Source organism: Myodes glareolus, chromosome 12 (genome assembly GCF_982192425.1).
Source record: "Myodes glareolus chromosome 12, mMyoGla1.1, whole genome shotgun sequence".
Taxonomy (NCBI): domain Eukaryota; kingdom Metazoa; phylum Chordata; class Mammalia; order Rodentia; family Cricetidae; genus Myodes; species Myodes glareolus.
This window is the reverse complement of record NC_142037.1, coordinates 13,062,833-13,089,764: the sequence shown is the minus strand read 5'-3', so window position 1 is coordinate 13,089,764 and position 26,932 is coordinate 13,062,833. Positions and strand designations below refer to the sequence as shown.

Sequence of the window (26,932 nt, the reverse complement as noted above, 5' to 3'; positions counted from 1 at the left end):
AAGAGCAAAATCCTATCTCTGTGTTTAATGTTTGATTTTACCTGCAGTTTTCTACATCTTTATTTCATAATAAATATTCCTTTTTGTTTCATTCTAATAAAGTTGCCTTCTGATTGGTCAATAATTTTGTTAAAGCTGCAGTTGAAATGGTGTGATTGTATACTTGATACAGCATTTCTACTCTCTAGTCTCTAAAACACATTTTAAAATTCTTACCTTAGTGATATACCCTAAAGAAATAATTTAGCTTTATGGATGTTCTCTGTAGTGCTTGATATAGTAATGAAACCATTTCCAACAATGAGCACAGATTTATATAACATAATATCTACTAATGAAAAATTATATAGAAACAAGCTTCTCAAATAGCAGTACTCCAGAAAATACAATGGTTATTTGGTCAAGGCCGTTAGACAAAGCCAACTCATCTTTTTGAAGCAGGACTTTCCTGGTGGATTTAGGGCAATGGCAGGGACCTTTAGTTATGCTCCTAATGCCCATTCTCCCATTCTTCCTCCCTAACAGAATGGGATTCGCGGTGGGAGGTGTTTCTCCCACCTCCAGGTGTAAGTAGGGCTTTAGGGCTCTAGTAAAATAGATACAAGTGGTTTTATGAGAGCCCCATGGGATGCCGCTTTGGCGCACCGGGGTGAGGAAAGGGAGCAGACGTAAAGCTACTTCCTGTACTTGAAATATTCTCCTTCGGCTAACATCCACTTATGAATGAGTACACACCACGTTTGTCCCTCTGGGTCTGGGTTACCTCACTCAGAATGTTTTTTTTTCTAGTTCCATCCATTTGTATGCAAATTTCAAGATGTCATTGTCTTTTGCTGCTGAGTAATATTCCATTGATCATGCCTGGAAGTGAAGTGTCAGACTTTGTTGACACCCCATGAGAAGCCTTACCCTTCCAGAGGAGTAGCTGGGGTGGAGTGGGAGGAGGGGAGGGAGTGGGAACGGGGATAGCTATGTAAAATGAGAAGATTGTATTAAAAAATTATTAATAAAAAAGGAAAAAATTCTCCTAACAAATAAACAAACAAAAATCAGTTGCTAAAAGTCCTCAAAGGTCCGGCTAATTCTAATGTGAGGAGAAAAAGAGGCCGTGGGAGAACAATTGCTTTATTTCTAGGAGAATCTTGAATACGTATTGCCGAATTATCTTTGATTAAACTTACTTAGAAAAGGTTGACCAGGTTCCAAGAAATCGCTGGCGGTAGAGACCGTTTTTCTGGTTTTTCGTGAGTATTTGTAAATCGAGATGAAACCAGAACAGGAGTTAAGTTTATTTCACTTAGTAGAACCTCCGCTCCCACCCCTCCGATGCCGGCCCTGCTCCTCTTCCCAAATTTGCCTAAGGTCTGTAGGGTTTCCTTGCGCACCTGAGAATCTGCAACAGCTAAAGTTTTATCCCCCAAATTGCGGTTTGGAATTTGCGAACTGGGTCAGGCTGGAGGAGTTCTCTCAGGCCACCAACCCCGGGACCTGGAATGGGCGGGGCGAGGCTGCTCCCTCTACGCAGCCAATAGTCGGGACGGGAGCCGGAGGGGCGTGGCGTGCCTGCTATCAACATTGTGATTGGCATCCTGGTTCCGGTGGCCGCAGCTTCCAGCTCCCCAGAAGCCTGGGCGAGAGAGGACCTACAAAGTTTGTCCGCTCTGGGGCGCCATACCGGCTCTGGTCCCGACCGGCCGGGCTGGGCCGGTCTGAGCCTAGGAGACCCTGATGGCCGCAGTGTTCTTGGTAACGCTCTATGAATACTCCCCGCTCTTCTACATCGCGGTGGTTTTCACCTGCTTCATCGTCACCACCGGCTTGGTCCTAGGATGGTGAGTGTCCGAAGGGACCGCCGGCCGTGTGTGCGGTCCGTGTTCGGGTGGCTCAGGCCGGGCTGCTGCCCCGGTGAGACGGACCGCTTCGGGAGAGCTTGGTCCTGTGCGGGGTCAGAGTGCGGGTCCCGTAGGCTTTGTCCCGGGCCGGGGCCTCCTCCGTACCCAGTGAGACTGGTCACCCGTCCCATAGGGCCCAGATGGGTTGGTTACTAATGAGCTTGACTGTGTTTTTCACCTAAACTGACCGTTGCTTGATTTCAATATCTTTCGGAGGAACTTTTACCCGAATTCTGTAGCTACCATTCGGTAATTGAATGACTTGAATTGAAAGCACTTTTTTTCAAGTGATCTTTAGCTGAGAGCACGATTTTTGAGAGTAGCGAGATTTTAGGAGTAAGTTATTCTATGGGTTGGAGGCATTTTACTTCTCAGAGAGTTACATAACCCCGGAGAGTCTCCGGTGTTTCTCTAAAGGAGATGTGTCTGTATCTTGTTTAGGCCAGCCTTATCTACACAGCTAGTTGAGACCATGGAACTAGCCAGCGGTTGTTCTAGACTGTAGCCTTCATAGCTCTTGAAAAGACGGTGGATCCAAATGTGTCGAACACTGTTTCTAAGTGAACAAGAGTTATGGCCGGAAGAGGACCTTACCGAAGAGACGTGAGCTACAGCTAGAGAACAAGGATTTTGAGGGAAAAACAAACAAACAGACCTGAGAAAGGGAATGCATGAAAATGCATTCCGCATGAGCAGAAAGCAGACAGGACTGGGACTGAAGCGGGCTTTGTAAATCAAGCTAAAAAATACCACTTGATTACATATTCATCATCACTTTAAAGACAGGCACAGGTCCCTGTCAGCTTCTGAAAATGGATACCACCTTTGGAAAAGAAGGAAAATGTAACATTTCCAGCTGACACCTCCCCCCATGGTACAGTGTAAAACTTGATGTGAGCCGGGTAAGATGAAGCTCGGTCTTACACACATTGTTTATTCTCTTTAAGATAGGTGGTTTCAGGATGGCATGCAGTCCTCCCAAGTGCTGGGATTAGAGGAGTGTGCCACTATGCCTGGATCCTAAAGTGTTATTTATTATTAACCTTCCAGGTTCTTTGTTGTTGTTTTTTGAGATAGGGTTTTCTCCCAAGTGCTGGGATGAAAGGCGTGGGCCACCACTGCCAGCAACCTTTCAGGTTCTAGTTGCTGTCATTTACTTCAAGGAAGCTTGTAATAGGGAGATGTTTCCCAAGTGAAAAAGGTAATCATAATACACAGTTTTTAAAGAACTATAATACTAATATAATATATAGTATATATAATATTCAATACAATCTTCCTCTATAGGGAAAATTGGTATCTAGTTGATAATTACATTATGTGTTGATAAATAGGCCAATAAATTCTATCTCTTAGACATCTATCTTTGGGGAAAAGGGTTGAATTCATATTGGACATAATGCTGGCATCCTAAGGTAAAGGCAAGCCAGGAGTGTGCTCTCTCGTTCTCGCTCGTTCTCTCTCTCTCTCTCTCTCTCTCTGTGTGTGTGTGTGTGTGTGTGTGTGTGTGTGTGTGTGTGTGTTGGCTAAAAGGCAGACACTGGAGTCAGACAACCTGGCTCTGCCAGGTCTAAGACTTGATTTGTTTGTTTTATTTATTTATTTATTTATTTTTTTTTTTTTTTGTAATTTTATTAAATTATAAAAAGTTTCCATTTACGCCCCTCCTCCCAACACCCTCCCACTCCCCCCCTCCCTCTCCTCCTCCCTCATTGTCCCCTAGGGAAGTCAGGGTCTCCTGCCCTGTGGGAAGTCCAAGTTCCTCCCCCCTCACTCCAGGTCCAGGAAGGTGAGCATCCAAACAGACTGGATCCCAAAAATCCAGTATATGCAGAGGAAACCAGTCCCAGTGTCATTGTCAATGGCTTCTCGGAAAGACTGCAGGCCAGCCACATTCAGAAAATCCGGCCACATTCAGAGAATCTGGTTGGATCACATGCTCGTTCAGTCACGGTCCATCTGGCCTTGGTAAACTCTCATTAGATCCGACCCCTTGTATCAGTGGGTGATAGTATCCCTCGCAGTCCTTCATCATTTTCTTCCTCCTTTTGCTCCTCGTTTGGATCTTGGGGGGCTCAGTTCGGTGCTCCAACGCGGGCCTCCATCTGTATCGCTAAGACTTGATTTGAATGTACAATAACTATTTGACTATTTCACTGCCTCTTGTCTAAGTTTCAGGAGTGTTGCAAGTGTCTATTGACATATTGTTTCTTGAAGTCTGGGCTGAGCACTGCTTAGGCTGCAAGACCTTGTAACTAAGTGCCAGCGACCTCCATCCTGATTTGGATCTAACCAGTTATGGTGAACCTAAACAACCATTCTTCCCACTTGGCTTAGCTTCATCTGGATAGATAAGCTTTTTTATGTGCGCTTTACAAACTAACCCAAAGCGAGATTTATCTACTAGAAATGGTGGTAGCTTGGACACCATGTTAACCTTAGGAACATCTTTCTCAATCACAGCCAAGGCAACAGAGATAAACTGTCAAGTGCTACACTTTTCATCCCTGTCGTCTCACTTTGGTAATGGCTGCAGTTCAATCTTTACTGGTTATCTGTTTCTCGAAGTCATGATTTTTACCCCTTACAGCTGGGGTTCTTGCCTGTTGCTTCTCTCCACCGGGCCGTGCCCACCTGTAATGCGCGAAACAATCCCACACTAGTTTGGATTTAAAGGGTTATTTGAGGGGAAAAAAAACTTTGAGAACCCTGTCCTACACTACAGCCAGGAAAGAAGTCTAGTTGCTGGAGGAAGAGAGCTGCTTTTTAAGGATAAAGAGACCACACCCCAGTGGGCTGGCATCTCAGTGGCTATTGGCTGAAGGAGCAGAAGGAGCTCCCGCAGCACACCTGTGCTGGTGAGCATGCTCAAAGAACAGGAGCATCTGATTTTTAGATCCCAATAACAGTAGGAAAAAGAATCACACTACAGGAACTATATGTCTTTTAGTCTCCATGGTGGCTTCTGTGAGCTCCAAAGCATCAGTCAGGTATGCTGTGGATATGTTTTATTACCATTGATTAATAACGAAGCTGCTTTGGCCTATGGCAGGGCAAATGTATCATTTCATCATCACTTATGCCCCAGCAATGCTTAAGCATGCATGGGCACCCCGTTTGTGGCGGATCTCCAGTTGTTCCTACCCTGGGCAGTCCTAGATGCTTGTGTTATTGTCACACGCAAGGTTCCACAGTCTTCCTTTATGCTGTGTATCCAGCGTTTTTTTTTTTTTTTGGCCGTTCCTCTTCACCTTATCCCGTGCACTCATTCCTCCAAACAGTGCTGTCTTCAGGAATCCGCGTCATTCATTCTCATAACATGGCTGAAGTATCTCAGGCACCTTTGCCGTATTCTGTAGTTTACGTCCCTCTGTAGATGGAGATGTTTCTTAATGTCATCATTGTGCAGCCCATCTCTTCGTGTGACACCTAGAAGTCTCCTGAGACATGCCATCTCAAACACATTGAGCAGCTGTCCAGGGAGTGCTTCACTGTCCAGGTTTCAGAGCTGTAAAGAAGGCAGCTCGAGACAAGTGTCTCACATACTTGTGATTTTGCTGTTGTCATTATGTGACCAAACCTTTCCTAGTGCTTGGAATGCAGCCCTCGCTGTCCCCATTTCACCTCTTGGTGTCTGAAATAGTTCCCTCCTTTGAACTGAGGTTTCCTCCCAGACAGACAATGCTGACTGTTTGCTGGAGGTTCTGATTCTTTATTACAGTGTTAACATGCTTGTGCGCCCTTCTCATGTGTTGTATGTCAATCTTCTCCATGTTTACTTTCATACCAAGTTTTCACTGGCTTCCACCACTCTATTTAGCATGGCCTGCAGCTTGTTTGGACTTTCAGCAAAGTACTGCTGTATCGTCGGCGAAACACAAGTTATTGATTTGCATACCACCTATCTGCACGCCTATCTCCTCACCCTCCAGGGCTGTTGCTGTTATTAATTCCAGGACTGTATTATAGAGTAGTGGTGAGAGGACGCTCCCCTGACACTCCTACAGTTGTCTTTAGTTGATCACAGTTCTCCACAGACTTTGACTGATGGAAAGGTATCTCTATAGACATTTTCTAGTATCCTTATGATTTTCTCTGGGTACCTGTAGAACCTCATTGTTTCCCAAAGTCCTTTCCTCCAGATGCTATCGAGTACCTTCCTGGAGTTGATGTAACAGACATGTAAGAGGATATCCTAGCAGAGGCCCAGTGCAGATTCAGAGCTAACAGAAGCTCAATTGATCAGATTTTCACTTTGAGGCAACTGGCAGAAGGGCAGAATAGAGTTAGGTGGGAAATCCAAGCAGAGATAGAAGAGGAAAGAAGGCAGAATCAGGCAGATGTCATGTAGCTACTGAAGGAGAAAGACACCAGAATCTTACTTGTAAGCCACAACTTTGTGGTGATATACAGATTAATAGAAATGGATTAATTCAAGATGCAAGAGCCAGCTAGGAATACGCTTGAGCCACTGGCCAAACAGTGTTGTAATTAATATAGTTTCTGTGTGAATATTCGGGTCTGGGTGGCTGGGAAACAGATTGGTCTCCATTTACACAGGTGTCCTCAAGTGCTTTATACAAATAATTATCAAAAAAAAAAATCACTTGGCAGCAATTCCCTGCCTCCTCTGCACCACAATTTAGTAAGGTTGACTGTCAGCCTAACAGCTCTCCCATACACTCTGCCTGTGAAGCGGAACAGAACTCTGGACCGCTGTTTCCTTTGCTGGCTGTCTGCTGACAATGCTTCTCCAAGAAAGATACAGACTGGAGGTCTGGAGAGCACCAAGGGGCACATTGTTTCTGTGATGACGCAAGTCACAAAACAACCCCACACCAGTTCAGAATTGTGGATAATAAAAGGGTTATTTATTTAAGGGGAAAACTTATAGATTACTGCCCTAGACAACAGTCCTCTGAATGAACAGGAACAGAGTCTAGCAGCCCGAAGCGGGAGCCGGAAGTAAGAGGGAGCAGCACGTGTTTTCCTCTGCTGTTACTGTATAAGAGACCACACCCAAGTGGGCTGGTATCTTAAAAGCTATTGGCCAAAGGAACAGAATGTGCTCCCACAGCAGTTTCTGTTTGGTCCTTGTATATCTTCTGTCACAGCAGTGCTCCATTCTGGCAGTGGCTCTGGGCCCAGTTTATAGTGTTCAGCTTTCCTACATCAGCCTTATTTGTTTGTGTTGGAGTTGCAGCTCCATAGGGTCCCAACTCCAAATTTTTCTTTCTTCCATGACTTTGTCTCAGGGATAATAACTGGTGACAGGGTCTCCCACTGCTAGGCAAGCACCCTTCCAACTGAGTTCCATCTCCAGTGCTACTTAATGGTTTTCAATGCATTCATTGCTTTCTGTTCAGTCTCCTGAATAGACTATGACTGATAAAGTATTACTCAGAAGAGGATTCTTAGACAAAATCCCATCAAAGATAGAGCTTGAGAGTTGAGTTGATTATAACTTGGACACCTAATTGTTATTGGGATATTCTTCAGTTCCTTGCAAATGAGAAATGAGAGCTCAGTAATCCATTGCATGTAATGGCTTTGGGATTAACTTAAATAAAGATGCCTTTGGTTGATTGTGATGAAGTGGTCTCTGAATTAGGTACTTTTGGGGATCAAGTCTTTATAGTACTTGACTGTCTGGCACTGGGGATTCTGAGGGCTGTGACTGTACATTAGTGCTATGATGGGATGCCCAGGGTTTGTTGGAGGATTTACAGGAAGTAAACAAACTTACTCTCTTAGAGAGTCACAGAGTTTCTGAGGGCTCTAAACCCTTTGTTCTGTGTCCCGTAGTCAACCTTGCTGAAACCTGGCAGTTTTTTGGTTTTTTGTTTGTTTGTTTGTTTTATATACAGTGTTCTGCCTCCATGTGCCTGCCTGCCAGAAGAGGGCACCAGATCTCATTATAGATGGTTGTGAGCCACCATGTGCTTGCTGGGAATTGAACTCAAGACCTCTAGAAGAGCAGACAGTGCTCTTAACCTCTGAGCCATCTCTCCAACCCTCACATGGTTTTTTCAGTGTTACATATTCTATATAGCCCAGGTTGGCCTAGAACTCACTAGGTAGACCAGGCGTACCTTGAACTTGGACAAGTCCTCCTGCCTTAGCTTCTCTCTAGAGTGCTGGTATTACAGGAATGAGCCACCAGGTCCAGTTTAAAGCTGAGAGCTCTGAGCATCTTTTACTTATGGATGCAGCCTGCTTACCATGAGTGGGAAAGTCAGTGTTTCCTGGCGTGAAGATCTTATGGCAGGACCATTAGGACAGCTGCTTTCTAAAAAGATAAACACAAAAGAGTCCTATCATTTGTCCCAATCCAAGATCCCCATCCACTAGGACAAAAACCTGATCTTGTGAGAAATAGCCCATTCTACTTGTAAATCTGTGTCTATAGCAATGGTTGTTAACCTGTAAGTCTCGACCCATTTGGCGGTCCAATGACCTTTTCACAGGGGTCACCTAAGACCTCTGAAAATCACAGATATTTCCATTGTGTTTTGTAACAGTAGCGAAATGACAGTTATGAAGTAGCAATGAAAATACTTTTATGTTTGTGGGTCACCACAATATGAGGTACTGTATTAAGGGGTCGCTATAGCATTAGGAAGGTTGAGAGCCACTGGTTTATAGAAACTGCACTCCATAGGAGACATTGTTAGGGTGGTTAGAGAAGGATAGAATGTTCCAAGACCAGATACATCCATTTGGATATTTGCTCGAGGGTTCCTGGAGCCCCACATACTTGTTGGACTGATTGAAACTTGGTTCAGTAAGTTTGAGACAGCTCAAGGTTTCTCTTTTTTGGCATCTAGGTGTCCCTCTTAAGTACAGGAGTATCAGCATCACACAGAGTTGATACCTATGTTTTAATTTTTAGCCAGTTCAAAATCTTAGATGTTTATAACCTATAGGCCAGAGTTGGTCTGTCTTTACTAGTGCAGTTAGAGGGTGATCCTCGCTGCTTCTTGGTGAGATACTATGGAATTATCAACAGGTCAAACAGGTTGATAGTGCTAGTCAAGTTCTTGGTCTCCTTACTGATTTTCTATCTCTTGGTTGGTGCTACCAATTATTGCATTGGTTCAGAGTATGGAAATCTCTATGTATTTTTCTCTATTTTTAGAGTTCTCTCTCTCTCTCTCTCACTTTGTATTTTGAAGTACTATCTGTGAATGCATAAACATTTAGAATTATTGTGTCTGATAAATTAACTCCGTTCTCATTATGAAACAGTGCTATTTTTTACTCCTATAATCTCTGCCCTGGTTTCTGCCGTCTATTAGTAGCATAGCCGCTACAGCCAGCTTGCTCATTGCTCATTCTCTTCCTCTCCTAGCCTCCTCTCTCCCCCTTTTTTCATTTTTTTCTTCAGGATTAAATTTAGCATCTTAAGCATTCAGGCATACTACCTCTGAGCCACATCCCAGGACTTCAGGCTTTCTTTTGGTTGGTATTAACAAGAATATCTTTTTCCATCCTCTACTTAAGATCTATTTTAAGGGAGTTTCATATGTGTCTCATTTACCTGGCATTGCATTTTTCTCCAGTCTGAACATCCCAATCTTTTAGTTAGGGAATTTGAATCATTTGCATTTGATGTGATAATTAGGGTGGTTGGAGTTAGGTCCACTATTTTACAATTTTTTTAAAAGATTTATTTAGTATACAACATTCCTTCCATGTGTGCTTGCAGGCCAGAAGACGGCACCAGATCTCATTATTGATGACTGTGAGTCACCATGTGGTTGCTGGGAATTGAACTCAGGACCTCTGGAAGAGCAGCCAGTGCTCTTAACCACAGAGCCATCTCTCCAGTCCCTTACAATTTTTTTTTATTTGATTTGTCTGGATTTGTTCCTTCCTGTTACAAGGAGCCACTGCTTGTTCATTCCTGGCTGCCCGGCTAGCTTTGACCTGAAATAATCACACAGAAACTATTAATTAAAACACTGCTTGGCTCATTAGCTCTAACTTCTTATTGGCTAACTCTTGCATCTTAATTTAATCCATTTCTAATAGTCTGTGTATCACCACATGACAGTGGCTTACTGGTTAAAGTTTCAGCATGTCTGTCTCCAGCGGCTCCATGGTGTCTATATGACTCTTCCCTTCTTTCTCCCAGCATTCAGTTCTGTCCTCCCTGCTACCTAAGTTCTGCCCTATCAACAGGCCAAGGCAGTTTCTTTATTCATTAATGGTAATCACAGCATATGGAGGGGAGGGGGCTCCCACATCACCTTCCCCGATCTGTTACTCTTCATTTGCATGAGTTAAATGACTATGTTGGCATGTTAGCAACAACTTTGAGATTCCTTTGAGGATTTTAGTCTGTCTTTAATTTTCACTTAACATTTTAAAGATACTTTGTATCTTGTAGATATTGGTTACACTTGTCAGTTGGATGTTTCATTTTTGTTCAATTTTCTTTTCTCTTTCTGTTTTATTTTGAGAGACAGAGACTCTGCCTTTTTCTCTCTCTGTCTCTGTCTGTGTTTTCCTGGGAATTGAGGCTACAGCCTCATTCTTGGTGGGCAGTATACCCCAAGGCACACTCCTAGCCCTTGTCTGGGGGCATTTTTATCATAGTGTCTTCACATGGCTTCCTCTTCCATTCTTCAGTGTCTGATCTGTTGTAAAGCCTGATCAGCATATTCTTTACCTCAGACATTGCCTTGGTCATCTGTAAAAACTGATTTGAGTGTTTTTTTTATTTTATTTTATTTTTTTGAGTGTTTTTTTTAAAGATTTATTTATTATGTATACAGTATTCTGCCTGCATGTGTACCTGCACCCCAGAAGAGGGCACCAGATCTCATTATAGATGGTTGTGAGCCACCATGTGGTTGCTGGGAATTGAACTCAGGACCTCTGGAAGAAGAGTCAGTGCTCTTAACTGCTGAGCCATCTCTCCAGCACCTGATTTGAGTGTTTTAAACTGTTTTCTACGTCTGTACAGTTTTTAATCTCATTAGCATTCTTGAGTGCATAGAATACAGTCATGACAATTATGGAAATGTTCCCAGTTAAAAGATAAAAATTATCAGCTTGAAGCCAGGCAGTGGCAGTGTATGCCTTTAATCCCAGCACTCAGGAGGCAGAGGCAGGTGGATCTCTGTGAGTTCGAGGCCAGCTTAGTAGATCACCTTGTATAAAAAGAAAGATCCTGACATCTTTAACACTTTTATACTTTTCTATAGATTCATTTATCTCCTCTTTATGGTTAATATTTTCTGCTTCTTTACATGCCAATTAACTTTTTAAAGCACAATAAACATTGGAAACATAAATTTTCCTCAGGGATTGTTGGGCCATTATCTTATACATTCTTGCATTATTCCTAAGCTTTGTACTGGGTCAGTTAATTTCCTTAGAAACAGTTTGATCTACTAGAGGCTTACTTTTCCTCTTCCTTGGCTGGACCACAGAAGCCTCATCTAACTTCAGTAAAATCAGGTCCATCATCTTAAGTAACTGTCTATTCTGCTTGTTAATTTTATTGGCTTCCCTTTGTCACGAGATTGATAGTTTATTATGAAATTTTAGTTTACCATCTAAATATTAGTGGAAGGGTTTTTTTCTCTTCTTACCTTTACTGTTTTACTATTTTATAATTATCTATTGCTAGATGTTTAGACATCCAGCCTAGGACAAGGGATTGCAATGACACTGTTGCAGACTGACAGTGACCCAACCCGCTCTCAGTGTGAGCCTTGTCCTAAGCCTTGCATTGCATGCCTGGCCCATGCTGGCCTTTGTAGGCTTAGTTTCTTAGCACTGCTCCAGGCATAGATCCCATCAGTCCATCCCAGTAGCCTTGTCCAGTGCATTCTCCCTAAAAATAGTTGCCTTGAAACCCAGCTAGATCTCCTTTTCTCCAACTTTTTATTATATGGATTTTCAAACATTCAGGACACAGGAGAAAATAACATAGACAACATACATAATTAGATTCTACCATCAACATTTATTACACTGCATATCTGCCTATTCATCCCTTCTTACTCTACAATCATGTGTTCATCTTATTCCAGGCTGTACATCAAAGTAAATTGTTTTCTTCACCCCGAAGTTCTAGGATATGACTATCACCAGCTGAAGTTCCATGTAATCGGTGTTTCCTGTCCCAACTTCTGGGTCCCAATAACCAGCTCAGATGCTGGATGTGAGTTATAAGTGCTCAGCTCAGGCTTCATGCGTGTTACTAGCTAACGCTTACACTGAAATTAACACATAATTCTTGTCTATGGTTTGCCACATGCCTTGGTGCCTTTTCTCTGTTTAGCAGCGTCATTTTGCTTCTCTGCAGTTGCTGCAACTATCTAACTCCACCCTTCCTCTTCCCAGAATTCTCTTAGTCTGATTCTCAAGGTCAGTGTCCTTCTGACTAGCTATCTGCCAATCAGCTTTTTATTAGCAAATGAGAGTAATGCATATTCATAGTGTACAAAAAGATTGTTCTACAGCAGCTCAGTGTTTTGTTTATAGTTCTTTTTAATTTTGTATGTTCAGTGCCTCCCTGTGCGTGTATACATGTGTGCATGTGTGTGTGTGCATGTGTGCATGCATGTGTGCATATGCATGTTCCACAGTGTGCACCTGAAAGTAAAAGGCAGCCTCTTCCAGGGAGTCCTCCGCTTCTGTCCTGTTTGAGACAGGATCTCTTTGTTCCACTGCTTCTGCCAGTCTAGTTGCACCGCAGGCTTCTGGGGATTCTCCTGTCTCCTCGCTGTCTTACTGTTGGAGCACTGCACAGATACACACTCCCACGGCAGCTTTACATGGATTCTAGCTCAGGCCCTCACTCAGCTCTTTACCCACTGAGCTGTCTTCCCACTCCCCAGTGACCTAACCCCTCTGGGATTTTTGTTTGTTTGTTTTTGTTTTATCAAGATGGTCCCCCCACCCCCAAATGGCCTGTCCTAAAACTCTGTATACCAGGCTGGCCTTGAATTCTGAGATCTGCCTGCTTCTTTCTGTCTCCCAAGTGCTAGTGAAGTGATGTTTACCTTCAGTGGAATGTACAGATCTGAAGATGCTAATTGTCCCGTGTTACCAAATACATCTAGACAATCCCAAATTGAGCACCACACACTGATAGGTTCTTCAGGCACTTGCCCAGGAACCCCTGCTCTATACACTCAGAAACAACCTTGCTCTTCTTATTTCATAGGTTAGTTTAGCCTCTTTTAGGGTTTCATATTACATAATCATACTGTATCTCTTTTGATATATTTTTGAGAATTTTTTGTGTGGATGTTTTGCATGTCTATATGTATGTGTGCCGTTTGTTTGCCTGGTGCCCACAGAGGTCAGAAAAGACTGTTGGAGCCCTTACAGACAGTTATGAGCTGCCATGGGGATGCTGAGAATTGAACCACAGGCCCTCAGGAAGAGCAGCCAGCGCTCTTAACTGCTGAGCCATCTCTCCAGCCTTTATATTTTGAAAGTTATCCACATAGTTATAGCAATGTACCTGTCTCTTTTCAGTGCTATGAATGCACTCTCCCTGGACTATGCCAGTTTGTCAACTTGTTTTCGCAGACTCTTTTCTGTTTCTTTTTTTCTTCCCTGTCAGTGCTGTCTATTTGGAGAGAAGGATGTAATCAGAGTATGAACATAGCTGAAGTCCACTGATTCAGCTGTTGAAACATGTTAGGGCACTCTGGGTGAAGTCCAGTGGTCCAACGAATAGGTTTTCTGTAGTCAGATAATAGGTTTCTCTGCCAATGTAGTAAGCTAGATCAAGTCGAATTGAAAAAGTAAAAAAACAGATTTATTTGCAAAGCAACTCCTGGGTGAGGTCTCCAGTCCCAGAGATCGAAGCCTGAGAAGTCAAGCACGCTGAACTAAAGCATGAAAGTTATACACCCTGTAGGTGAGGGTGATGACCTGTCAGCTACAAGCTGGGGTTGTGCCCAAGTGTGGACAAAAGCTGACTGCTTTAGGCACCTTCATGGGAGGAGCTGCTGCAGCAACTTCTAAAAGGTGGAACTGGGCCTTTTGGTACCTTTCCTTTGTTGGAGATTCTCTGAGAGGGTCGGATTTGGAGCGTGTGTGTGTGTGTGGGGGCGGAATGGGGATTCTCAGATTGTGCAGAAAAGAGCTGGAGGTTCTAACTGAGCACCAACTGTGGATTTATTTTAGGGCACTCTGTTTAGGCTGAGTAAACTTGCCTGGTTTGTAATTTTACTAGATATTTCATTTGGTTTCTTTGTTTGGAAGCTTGTTGTGTGTGGATTGTCGCAGTTCCTGCTCTTGCATAGTGCCTTTGACCTTTAAAAGACATTATGTGAATGAAAGTCTGTATTTGACATTTTGCTTTGTTATTTTAGAAATTCTAAACGACTGTTTGATATTTTGATAGTTCCCAGGCCTTATAACTCATAACATAGTCTGTATATTGAGTAAACATTTGTTTTTTATATCTTTTGAGTATTTGGTTCAATAATGGCCATGTTATTTATTCTAAGTATAATTCACCTATAATCACTGAGCTCTCACATTGTTACCCACAATTCAAAGGAAAGAGCTGCTTATTTTCGGGAGCATGCTGATTTTATTCAGTCAAATGATACAGTGCAATTCTGCGAGACCTCTGACCTCCCTCAAGATTTGTTGTCTTGCAGAACCTCTAGATTGGTTCTGCAAGACAACAAAAAATAAGCGACTGAGTCTTCTTTCCTGGTTCTTATTTTCAGAAGGAATATGTAATGAAGCCTAATGTACTTTTTTTAAAAAAAGATTTTTTAAATTTATTCTTTGTGGATTTCACATTGCTCTCCCTGCCCTGTCCATCTCCCCGTGACCCTTCATAGTCACCCTCTGCCCTTGAAACCCCCCCCAATAAAATAAAATTTAAACAACAACAACAAAAAGCCCAAAATGCAAACCAAAACAAACTAACTAACAAACCAAAAGAGAACATCAATGACAAAGTCTCAGCGTTGAAAACTTTACGTGGCCAGAATTTCAGATTTGTTGAAGCTGTGTTTTATGTTTTCCTTTCTATAGGTTTGGTTGGGATGTTCCGGTGATTCTGAGGAATTCAGAAGAGACCCAGCTCAGCACAAGAACTTTCAAGAAACAAATGAGACAAGTCAAGAACCCTTTTGGCTTAGAGATCACTAACTCGTCCTCAGCTTCCCTAGCAGGTTGGTGGCTTTTCCAAAGCTTTCCTTGATCTCTAGTCCCCTGTCATTAACCCTTCTGTTTTCTTTCTCTATTGCTTTCTCTTCATTCAACGTCACCATTCACTGAACTGCATGTTGCAGTGTAAAGATTAAAGTTCATAAGCTTTCTCCTGGGAGTGTTTATCCAGTAATAGAGACATGTATGCGGAAGGAGCAGAATGCAGCATTTCAGGGCAGTAAACAGGTTTGTTAAGACATAGCCCCACATTTGTGGTCTTCAGTGAAATAAAAAGTGATAAAATGTGTCTGAACATTAAGTTTGAGGTTGCTCACCTTTTTAAAAACAATTGATTTTTTAGTCTGATATTATTATATTTTAGTATACAATATTTTCATATAATATGGGATTTGTTTGTTTGGTTTTCATTTTTTTCAAGACAGGGTTTCTCTGTGTAGACCTGGCCCCTTACTGTTCTGGTGCTCACTCTCTAGGCCAGGCTGCCAGGCTGGCCTTGAACTCAGGAATCCACCTGTCTCTGCCTCCTAAGTGCTGGGATTAAAGACGAGTGATACCATGCCTGGCTATAATATGTTATTTTTGATGTGATAATTACAGTTGGCAGGTTTGTTTCTGTGTTTGTTAGGTCTACTTAGGAGCCACTGAGTTGAATTATAAAGGCAAAAGCGTTGCATTTGCTGCAGTAGAGATGTTTAGGAAGTCTTGTAGAGAAGAGTGTGTAGACACTCCTGTCCCCCTTCTCCCCATTCCCTAATAGTCTTGATTGAAAGGTAAGTAGGTGATTGCTGGGGGTTTGAGGAAACTTCTAGATGGAATGAGAGCAGAGCACCCAAGTAAGTGAGGAATACAGAGCAGGAGAGAACCAAGAGGCCGTTTGTGGCTCCAAGACAGGGCAGGGCGGTGTGGTGATCTGTGCTAACTGTCAACTGGACAGAATCCAGAATGACTTGGGGAACGGGCCTCTGGGCATGCCTGTGGGGTTATCTTGACTGTGGTAATTGAGAAGACTGCACATTATGCTTGGCCTTGATCCTTGGCCCTAAGATATGTACAGACAAAGAGAAGTAAGCAGGGCACACATTTGCTGCCCTGTTTCTGATGTGGGTGTCATGTGACCAGATGCTCCAACTTCCTGCTGCCTTGACTTCCTACCATGATGGCTGCACCTTTGTACTGTAGCCGGCGTTGTTCCTAAAGTTGCTATTATCAGGGCACTCTGACAGGGAAGGAAACTAAGACGGTAGGTAAGAGAGAAGAGTCTAGAAGACTTGACATGGGTTCCAGAAACAGCTCCTTTACAGGGATAAAACCGGAGGAATGGCAGGTTGGGAGGAAAAGTATTGAATTCAGGTTTGTGCCTGTGGGCTTTGAGATGCTTTTGTGACGTTCAGTGGAGATGGAGCAGAAGCAGCCCCAGAATCTGGGTAAAGGTGCCTGCTCCTGACACCTTTCAAATCTTAACAGAAACCCTAATCTTTTTAGCTTTTCACCTTATTCTTGCTACTACTTCATTTTCTTTTCTTCAAAACTGTGAAAACCAGAAACAAACAAACATAAAAACTTCAAATTTGGGCCAGGGACATACAAGTGTGAGGAACAGAATTCAGATCCCCAGGCTCCCACAAAATGTCAGGAAGGTGTGGTGGCCCATCTGTAACTCCAGCTCCAGAAGGTGGAGATGGGGTTCCAGAGCAAGCTGGCCAGCAAGACTAGACGTATGTGAGTTCTGGGTTTGAGAGATCCTGCCTCAGTGAAGAAGGTAGAGGTTCCTGAGGAAGATTCTCAACATTCACCTTGAAAAGCCGTTTGTAGGCACGGGTGCACACACGATTTATGAAATTTGCTCCCTCTTCCCTTTTACTCTCTGAACAACGTCGTTTTCTTCCCCTCGGTGGCTCTACTGAAGTGGCTGTTGCCAAGGTCACTGGTTGCCACCTCTGCGTCCCACTTGCGGTGCTGTAGCGCAAGTCCTGGACTGGAGAGCACACTCACCTCCAGAGCTGAGCTTCCTTCTTCACAGCGTGCCTTGTGGACCATTCTAGTCAGTCTCATGCCTGTCACTCCCAAAACTTGTCCCCTGACAGGAAACCGGTTCCTTAGTCAGCATGGGCCATCGTCTGAGTCGACTCCTTTGTTTGTTTGTTTCACAGGCTCTTGCAGGTTGGTCTGGAATTCATAATATACCCCAAGTGGGCCTCAGCTGGTAAATCTTGACTTACAGTTCTTAAAAAGTATGTAATTCCTTATTCTTTCTCCTTAATTATAAATAATACCACCCTATAAACGGAAGGAAATGAAGATCCTTTCCCCTCAAGAGTATGTAAGTGTTTATTCTGACTTTTTTTTTTATTTTAGAAAAATAAATTTTAAGATATGACATAAAGAAACTACCTCTCTGGGATGTGGTGGTGCACACCTTTAATCCCAGCATTCAGGAGGCAGAAGCAGCTGGATCTCTGTAAGTCCGAGGCCAGCCTGGTCTACAAGAGCTAGTTCCAGGACAGGCTCCAAAGCTACAGAGAAACCCTGTCTTGAAAAAACAAAAACAAACAACAACAAAAAAAGCACAACAGTAGGTCGTACATTCCTGATTAGACTATATAGTGAAGGTTTAATTCCACCCCCACCCCTCAGCAGCTTTAGATTTTAATGCACTACAAAGTCTCATGTGGTTCTTAGGTAAGGACTGCCTTTAGTAAACCAATCGGCCGTGTCTCCTGCCATGCAGTCCTCAAATCTGCAAGTCCACTGAGAAGGGAGAGGAGCTGGTGGCACTGTGAGGAAGCACGCTCCTCTGGAGCTAGAACTGAGGAAGTCACCTCAGCACTCAGGCAGAAGCAGTTTCAAGGAGAGCCGACTGCCAGTGTCTGAGCAAATGAAAGACAGCCAGTCAGGGGAGCTCTCAGCCTGCCCTGGTCCCACGCTCTCCACTGATGGAAAAGTGAATGTGTTCACTGAGAGTCAGCTCCTAACAGAACTCACTTAAAAAAATCATTTCTTCTTTGTGTTCTGTGGGAATAAAGGATTTTAGTGGAAGTTACAAGATCAAAGCCCATGGAAAGGTAGATGTCTTAAGATGTCTATATAGTGGTTTTAAGGTTATTTTCTTTCATGCCCAGATAGTTTAATAATTCAGATTTTTTTTTTCTCACCACTCCATCCCAAGTACCTGACAGATTGCACAGGAGAGAGACCAAACCTACGGATGTGGTGTAACTTGGCAACAAATGAGAGGCTCGCCAATTGGTTTGCTAGAACAGGCTGCTGAGATTTTGTTATTGTATAACAGTGTTGTGTTTGGATTTTTGTTCAATTCGTGTCCCTAGATGAAGGCTTTAATTAAACTATAAGTTAGATATTCAGTATCTATTAGTTGAATTGGATGAATTTGCTTCAGGAAGACTTTGGAAGTAACCCTCCTACTCCAGCCCACTCTGTTTTAACAGATCCAATAAGAGCTAACATAAAACAAAAGACTTAGGGAAAACACACATTAGCATTTGGAGAGTGGTTTGCCAACCTCCACTTCCTGCATCCTGAACCTTCCTCTCCAGGAAACTTACCTCTCCTGTCTCATCATCTTCATGCATGGTGTCACAGCAACAGGATGGCTTTCCTGCCCCGTGTTGCTCTTATTAAATGGCTCAGACCAGGGATGTCTCCGGTGCTTTATGCTGTTAGCCTAGCGAAGCTGTGCTGGATGAAGACAGTTGAAAGAAGTCGTACCCACTTGGCTTTGACCTTTCTGATTCACAACTGCCCAGCTTTGTTAGTGATAGTAATGGAAACAGTTGTGTGTATGCATTGCAATTTGGAGGAACAAGCATGTGTGAAAGGGGGAACCCCCTGCAGGAGAAGTGGGGAAAGGGGAGAGTGGTTCTACAGAGAAGTGGCTGACCTGTCGTCAGGTGGTGTCTCTGCGATGGCCGAGGTTATGAGAGAGTGGAGGAGATTCTGCGGACGCTGTGCTCCTCTCCGTTACCTTCTAGCGCTAGTTCTAGTGACACATGAAAGTGTGATTACTTTTCGATTGGCAGTGAATTAATACCTGGTTGAAATCAAATAAATATATTTGAACTGGAATTTCATTCCAGTTGTCTATGCAGAATTCTTGCTAATTAAAATTTGCGCCTGATGAACTCACTGTGGTCTTGGGTCGCTGCTGTATACATATCAGCAAGGCAGAGGAGGGGCAGGGGGCCGTCTTGGTCATCCTGTGAAGCGGCTGCTTGAATTTGTGATCTTCTCACAGCATCTTCTCTTGATCACATGTTTAAAACAGGTGAGAAATCAGTCACCTTCCTGTTACAAGCAGCAGAAAAATCTTCAATAAAGGCACCCTGAGCCCTGCAGAGTTGCTGGTGGACCCAGGCCAGGTTCGGAAGCTAAGCTGCTGCACCAGGAGCAGTGACCCAGACTGCATGTAGGTTCTAGTCAAACATATCCCGCCTCTGAACACGGCTGTGGTAGTTTCCCTCCAGACAGTAGGAGACCCTACAAGTCTTGCCACTTGAACTTGGTATGCTTCAACTGCCACTAATAAGGAGAGGAAAAGAATCATATTGATAGCACTTAAAGTACCGTGTAAGCATAAAGTCCATCCGTGAAACAACACGTACAATTGTGTGTCGCTTAGTGATCCTCTTACAAGTCCACTGACACTGTCACCTCCCTTCTTTGAAAGCAAGGAGAAAACAAGAGTATTGCTATAAGACTCCATGGTTGGCATCCCTAGGCGGTCCTTGGGCTGTTTCATATTCCGTGGAACACTGCTGTGTAATGGACATTAACGCTGCCTTTGTGTGTGTTAATAATAAAGCTCAGCTGCTTCTTAGTGTTTCCCTTCAGTTACTGCCATCCCACCCCATGGTTTATGTATACCCATTTCAGATGGTTCTGCTCTCCTGTGTGACCCTTGTGCTGATCACACAATGATTGCATGTATTGTTGGAAAGAGGCGGTTAGAGTTACCAAAAGGAAAATTGGGCCAGTCATTCTAAAGATAAACTATAATAATAAAGCTTTGCTATATTGCTCAAATTCTGCATAGCTATTGACATTTTTATATTTGTAGATACATGTCCTTCAACAACATTTAAAAACTGACGTCAGCTTGGCCACCACCCAGAACAAAGCCTGTTTCTTACCCCTTGTTATTATTATATTAGTGACACCCATCTCTTTCTGGATTATTCTCTGCAGCTGGCATGACCTTGACGACAGATTGCCTTGAAGATAGCCGTCTTACATGCTTCTGGGGGTGCAGTGTCCAAAAGCTCCACGAAGCCCTTCAGAAGCACGTGTACTGCTTCAGGATAAGCACCCCGCAAGCATTAGAAGAGGCGCTGTACAGTGACTACCTCCACCGAGAGCAGTACTTGTATCCTTTTCGCAGGGGCTCCCGCTGCACAGAAAGTGAGACTGGATACAGTAAAATGTTACCAAGTTATTGACTCTTTAAGATATGTTTCTTCTTTTGGCAATTTGCCTTTACATATTCAAAAGTATTAAAAAACACAGCAAAGAAGAACTATATTGCCAATTACCGAGCGGTACTGAAATTGACGACTTTGGTCCAGTGCCCAGATCTCGTTATCCATTGGTAGCTCTGTTGACCCTCGCTGACGAGGAGGATCGGGAAATTTATGATATTGTAAGTAACTGGAGCATCTGGAACACTTTACCTTTACAAGATTTTGGGTGATTCTTAATTATTTCTGAGATAGGAAAAAAGTAATTTCTGAAAACATATATTTGGTCTTGGACATACATGTCTTAAAAAATTAAAATATGGGTTTGTCCCTGTTTAATTTTTGTACCTATAACACACCTTCAGACTATGGTGATCCCCCACACCCCCACTCCCTGTAGATGACAACTACAGGGGCTTATTTATAAAATAAAAGATAGATTATTGTTGAATTAAGTTAATTTTGTCCTCCCTGTTAGGTAATATTTGCTTTAGAGAAAATGTCCTTTGGGCTACGTGTATGTTCTTCACAGTTTATGACTGAGTTGATCAGGATCGCTATGACCGGAAGTGCCTGACTTTATGACCAGGTCTGTTCTTCTCGGGCCATAGTTAAGTCACCAGTGTCCGTCGGATTCCTTGTGAAGCCTGTGCTGTCCACTTGGGATCTCTATGTTCAGTCATATGAGAGTCTTGTTTTCTCACTATGTACTGATTTTTAAAAAATGTTTATTATATAGATAGTGTTCTGTCTGCATGTATGCCTGCACACCATAAGAGGGCACCATACCTCATTACAGATGGTTGTGAGCCACTATGTGGTTGCTGGGAATTGAACTCAGGACCTCTGGAAGCGCAGTCAATGCTCTTAACCACTGAGCCATCTCTCCAACCCTATGTACTGATTCTTTAGACTGGTAGTTCGTTCCCTGTTTGGAGCATAAAAGCATCTAAGAGATCAGAGAGGCTCCGAGTCTCCACCCTCTATGTGAGATGGAAACGCACATAGGTTGAGCTTCCTGCTCTGAAAACTGAGACATGCTACATGCAGGAAACTAACCCGTCCCCACTCACCAGCCACAGTTAAGTGTGTGTACCAAACATGCTTTTGAAAATTATCTTCAGGCCATGTTTATAAATTGTCTTAAAGCACAAATTAATTTCCTGGTTAGACTTGGGGCTCATCTCCTTCTCTAGGATAGCTCATTGTGTATATGCAAATATACCCAAATCTGAAAAATCTAAAATCTGGACCACTTTTACTTCTAAGCATTTCTAATCAGAGAAACTTAGCCCATATCTCTAACAAACTTTTGGTGAACTCTTTTGGCAACTGCAGGTATGATGGTGCACACCTTTAGTACAGCACTTGGGAGGCAGAGACAGGCAGATCTGTGAGTTTGAGTCCAGCCTCGATTACAGAACAAGTTCTAGAGCAGCCAGGGCTACAGACAGATAAACCGGGTGCTTGTATTTGCTCATTATTAAAGATACAGTGACATTTTAATTATACTTTTGTGTATAATGTGCAAAATATATTCACTAACATGAGCCTGTGGTTTCCTTTCAGCAGCAGCCTAGGGTGTTAGCACAAAGGTCTTTATTAGACTAAAGCAGAGTAGAGAGAACCCCAGCCCTACTCTCCCCCCAGTGCTGGGGTCAGACTCGAGGCCTCATCTGTGATAGGCAAGTGCTCTACCATTGAGCTGGGTCCCTACTTTTACCCTTTTGTAAAAAGCAGAGTATTGCTGGGCACTGGTGGCGCACACCTTTACTCCCAGCGCTTGGGAGGCAGAGGCAGGTGGATCTCTGTGAGTTCAAGACCAGCCTGGTCTACATAGTGAGTTCCAGGATGGCCAGGGCTACACAGTGAAACCTTGTCTCAAAAAAGCAAAAACAAAAACAAAAAAGCAGAGTATCTTTATGAAATAGTGTGTGTTGAATTTTGAAAGGTACAGACTCTTACTGGAAAATATAACTCGTTATTTGCAGATAAGTATCTCAAATTTCATTTTATTTATTTATTTATATTGTTTGTTTGTTTGTTTTGAGACAGGGTCTCACAATGTAGCTATAGCTGTCTTGAAACTATGCAGACCAGGCTGATCTCAAACAATCCACCTGCCTCTGACTCCTGGGTGCTGGGACTAAAGGCGTGCACCACCATGACTGGCTTCAAATCTTATTTTTTAAAATCAAACTGAAACCTTTTTCTTTGCTTTTTTTTTTCTTGATTAATAGAGCCAGAGGGGGAGGAATGGAGACGTGTAGGTCCCCGCTATAAAGCTACAGGTGTGGTACCTAATATGAAGGCTAGAGTTGGTGATATTCAGAATATTTTGGAAGAGAATGTGGTGTTCTTGCCACAGAGAGGGAGAATCATTGTAAAGTAATGGGTGTATTAATTTGCGTGACTGTAATGACCATTTTACTATGCATTCCATATCAGCACATGCTATTGTATACCTCAGATAAATACACATTTGGTGAAAATAAAGCTGGTTCTCAGGTAGCACTGTTGTTTGTCTCCTGCTACTGTACTTACAAATGTTTTCAGACCAGTCTATCACTTCCCTGGCTGGCAAATGTGACTTTGATTCTTTGAGCACTTCTGGAATTTCACCACCCGGAAGGAGTGCTGAGCTGGCAATGATGCTCCTAACCTGAAATTTGCATCCTTTCTGTATAGTTGGCAAATAGATGTACGGTCTAATTTCCACCAAGTGCATTGGTTGAGTGGAAAATAAAACATTTTATTGGTAACCCTTTGCAGTTTGCTTCCAGAAGCTTGAGCCTATCTAGTTCCCAGTGTCATCATTATGTGGCAGTTCAATTGATTCATTTTATTTTGTGAAGGCCACCACATCTTCTGATGAGCATTTATAAAAACACTTTGCTTTTTCCAGTCAATAACACATAAATGGATAAGTTTCTAAAATTTCTGGTGCTCCAGGGGCATGAATGGCATATACTGGATAAACAGAACAGTGGAGACCACTTTGACGGTGCCTTTGCTAATCAAAAGTGAGACACTCATTAGTTTCTTGTGCTCAATTTTGTGATAAGTTTGACTTACAAATGTCTAGCTAAAGCTAGTTCACTATCTACTGTTTGTGAACTGGAGGTATCGTAGTGTGAGCAGGTGTCTTTAGTTCAGAAGATCCCTAAGCTTTTTCTTTTCTTCTTTTTTTATTTTAATTCCGTGGAGGGAGCTCTAGTACTATGCATGACAGGGCAAGAGGAATATGTGACTTGTTAGTTTGTTATTTTTTTTTTCAAGACAGGGTTTTACTGTGTAGCTTTGGAGTCTTTTCTGGAACTCACTCTGTAGAGCAGGCAGAATACATGATATTTTTAATCACTTTGTAATTGTACTATATACAAGTGAGGGCACACTAACCCATCCCAAAGATTTGGCTCTCTAGTTCCCTCATTTTAATTTTTCAAGGGATTTTAGCATTCAGAATTTTTAAGCTTTTGGGCTTATAATTTCTAGGTTTCCATCTTTGGGAGCTTTAGACTTTAGGGTCTTTGAGCTTTCAGGATTTCAGCAGTTGGTGGTGTTGGTGATTCTGGCTGGCATCACACTCTGTTATATGCAGAGTGTGTGTGTGAGTGTGTACCGTAGTTACTTAGTCTCCTGTGCTTGCATGGTAGGGGAGTTCCCAGTGTAACTGACTTATCCTGAGTAACCTGTGCATGTACTGCTTACACTGTGCTGTAGTTGAAGTATAAGTTAGATCATGCCAATACCCTGAACTGAATTCTCCCACCCTCTGCCCTCCCCGCCATCTCAGAGTTTCTGCACAGGGCACATGTCTCAGGCCAGTGTGTGAGAAACAACCAAGTATACCTGTGTGTGTGTGTGTGTGTGTGTGTGTGTCCAGAGATCAGCGCTGAGCATCCTCTTCAGTCACTTTCCACTTGTTTGAGTGTGTTAACGAGTGTGTGCATGTGGGCATGTCCTGTGGAGGTCAGAGGTCAGCATCAGGTGTCTTCCTCAGTTGCTCTGCATGTTATGCTTTTGAGGTTGGGTGTTCCACTGAACAGAGCTCGCTGATTGGCTAGACTAGCCTGCAAACTCCCAGGATCCATCTGTGTGCTCTTCCCCAGCCCTGGTATCACAAATGTGCCATATGAGACAGTCATCCAGGTACATGATGTCACGTGTGTGCCGTATGAGACAGTCATCAGTTACATGGTGTCACGCGTGTGCCGTATGAGACAGTCATCCAGGTACATGGTGTCACACATGCGCCATATGAGACACAGTTACATGGTGTCACGTGCGTGCCATATGAGACAATCATCCAGTTGCATGGTGTCATGTGTGTGCCATATGAGACACATTGGTTACATGGTGTCACATGTGTGCCATATGAGACAATCATCCAGTTACACATTTTTCCAAATTGTTATCCAGTTGTCCCTAAATTATTTATTTAAAGAAAATAAACAAAACTTCCCTGTGCCTTGTGTTTCAAGATGACACCTTCTTTGTATTTTTGCACATAAGTAATTGTTTTGTTTTGTTTTTTATTATTTTTTCCTGTACTGTTTCTTCTGTCTCTTCCATTCATCTACTTATGAATCAGTTCAATACGATTTAATATTTAATGAGGTTAGACTGCTCTGGACTATTGAGTGCCTTCCTACCTCTTCTTATATGTTCCTTTTTCTATGTCAGTATTTTTCAAATCAGTGTACATAGCTTCTACACTGATTTTATTGGGACCACAATGAATCTGTAAACTTCATTATAATTAATGTGTGTCAATAATCTGTCAGTGATGGTTCCTTTCAGTGCTGTGATTTATATAAATTAGTGTAAACATTCTAATATATCTCTTGTTTGAGAAGCAGTTGTTTTTTTCACTTCTCTGTGAAATAGTTTTAAGTACTGACTTATGTCCAATTTTTATTTTAGATTTCCATGGTGTCAGTAATTCATATTCCTGATAAGACTTACAAACTTCCCTGCAGAATATTGTATCAATATTTACTTCTGGCTCAAGGTCAATTTTATGATCTTAAGGTAAGTCCTACAAGGTAGTGTTTGTTGATTTTAGAGTTGGAGGAATGGCTGTCTGTAAAGAGAACTATGGTTTCTCATTAGCTATAGAATATAGAAGTTAACTACTCTTGCCTGTTGGGTTTGCTAGCTTAGGAATCTTCAGTCTTTTGTGAGCCCGGCTTCATAGAGTTCACAGCCGCCTTCACACTGGTTTCTTTGCTTTTCAGCAACTTTTCATGTCTGCAAACAGCAGCCCCAGTCCCTCCAGCAGGCCCTCCCCAGCAGACAGAAATGCCGAGCAGAGCTTGTTGGAGAAGGCAGGACTGGCTGGGAGTGACATGGAGCCAGTGGAGGAGAGCAGCAAGGACTGTGTGGTGTGCCAGAACGGGGGCGTGAACTGGGTGCTGCTGCCTTGCCGGCATGCCTGCCTGTGTGACAGCTGTGTGTGCTACTTCAAGCAGTGCCCCATGTGCCGGCAGTTTGTGCGGGAATCCTTTGCGCTCTGCAGTCAGAAAGAGCCAGACAAGGACGTGCTGGAAACCTCCTGAACCATCCTAGCCGGAGCGTGTGCAGAACCTTGTGTCCTTAGGGTCAGTCATAACACAGAATCTGCAGCCGTGACGGCCAGAGAGAATGCTGTTCTCCTTCATACTTGTACACTGTGGATGATGTGACGTTCTTCCTGCTCAGCATGGCGAGCCCTGGAGTGCTGTCTTCGTACCCAGCTCTTGAGAAGAATGCAAACATCTGGCTTTTGCCAGCTAGAAGATTTCATGTAATGTGGATGTGGAAAATCACTCTGCAAATCCATCCGCTGACATTGCAGGAGACGCAAGTTTTAGGGCGGATGACTGCTTTTCCTTTCATGTAACCTGGAGTGAAGTCAGAAGACTGAAGTCTGCTTAAAGTAGTTATATGTCTCCCAATTCGCAAAGTGTTTGGAAGGGACTTTTTACCTTCCACTGTCTCTGAAATACGTTTTTATAAATATTCGTTTGGTTTCAAATTTTCCTTATTAGAGTTACATAAATCTATGTCTTAACTTTTCCACATAGGTTCTGAAGTCATAAACAAGGCTCAGCTCTGATTGTTCCCGTGCGTCATGGATTAGATGGTTCTCATCTCCAGGAGGCAGACACATAACACCTGGATAATAAAATCTCATGGATCATTCAATTATGGGCTCTGTTGTCAGCTGTGATTAGATTAGCAGACTGTGCTCTGCCCAGGAAGGGCAGTGGGGCCCTCACTGCCTTGCTCACATTTCTTCCTCCACGACAAATCTCCCCAGATGTTGTCTTCTAGAGGGACAGAGCCAGAAAGAAAAACAAAAACCGAGCAAATAACTTTTTTTTCCTTTTCCTACCATTTTCTATCCCAAATAAACCCAGT

The 26,932-nt window shown here is 43.0% G+C and overlaps 1 protein-coding gene across 1 annotated transcript; it reads left to right on the top strand.

Annotated features, from left to right (window-relative positions):
• The first annotated feature begins 1,600 nt into the window (after positions 1–1,600).
• Positions 1,601–26,716, top strand: Cgrrf1 (cell growth regulator with ring finger domain 1). Its single transcript, XM_048429999.3, has 6 exons — positions 1,601–1,832; positions 14,919–15,058; positions 20,259–20,436; positions 20,562–20,709; positions 25,454–25,561; positions 25,768–26,716. Exons 1-6 carry the CDS (start codon positions 1,729–1,731, stop codon positions 26,086–26,088), a joined length of 999 nt encoding a protein of 332 aa, XP_048285956.3. The 5' UTR covers positions 1,601–1,728; the 3' UTR covers positions 26,089–26,716.
• The last annotated feature ends 216 nt before the right edge of the window (positions 26,717–26,932 follow it).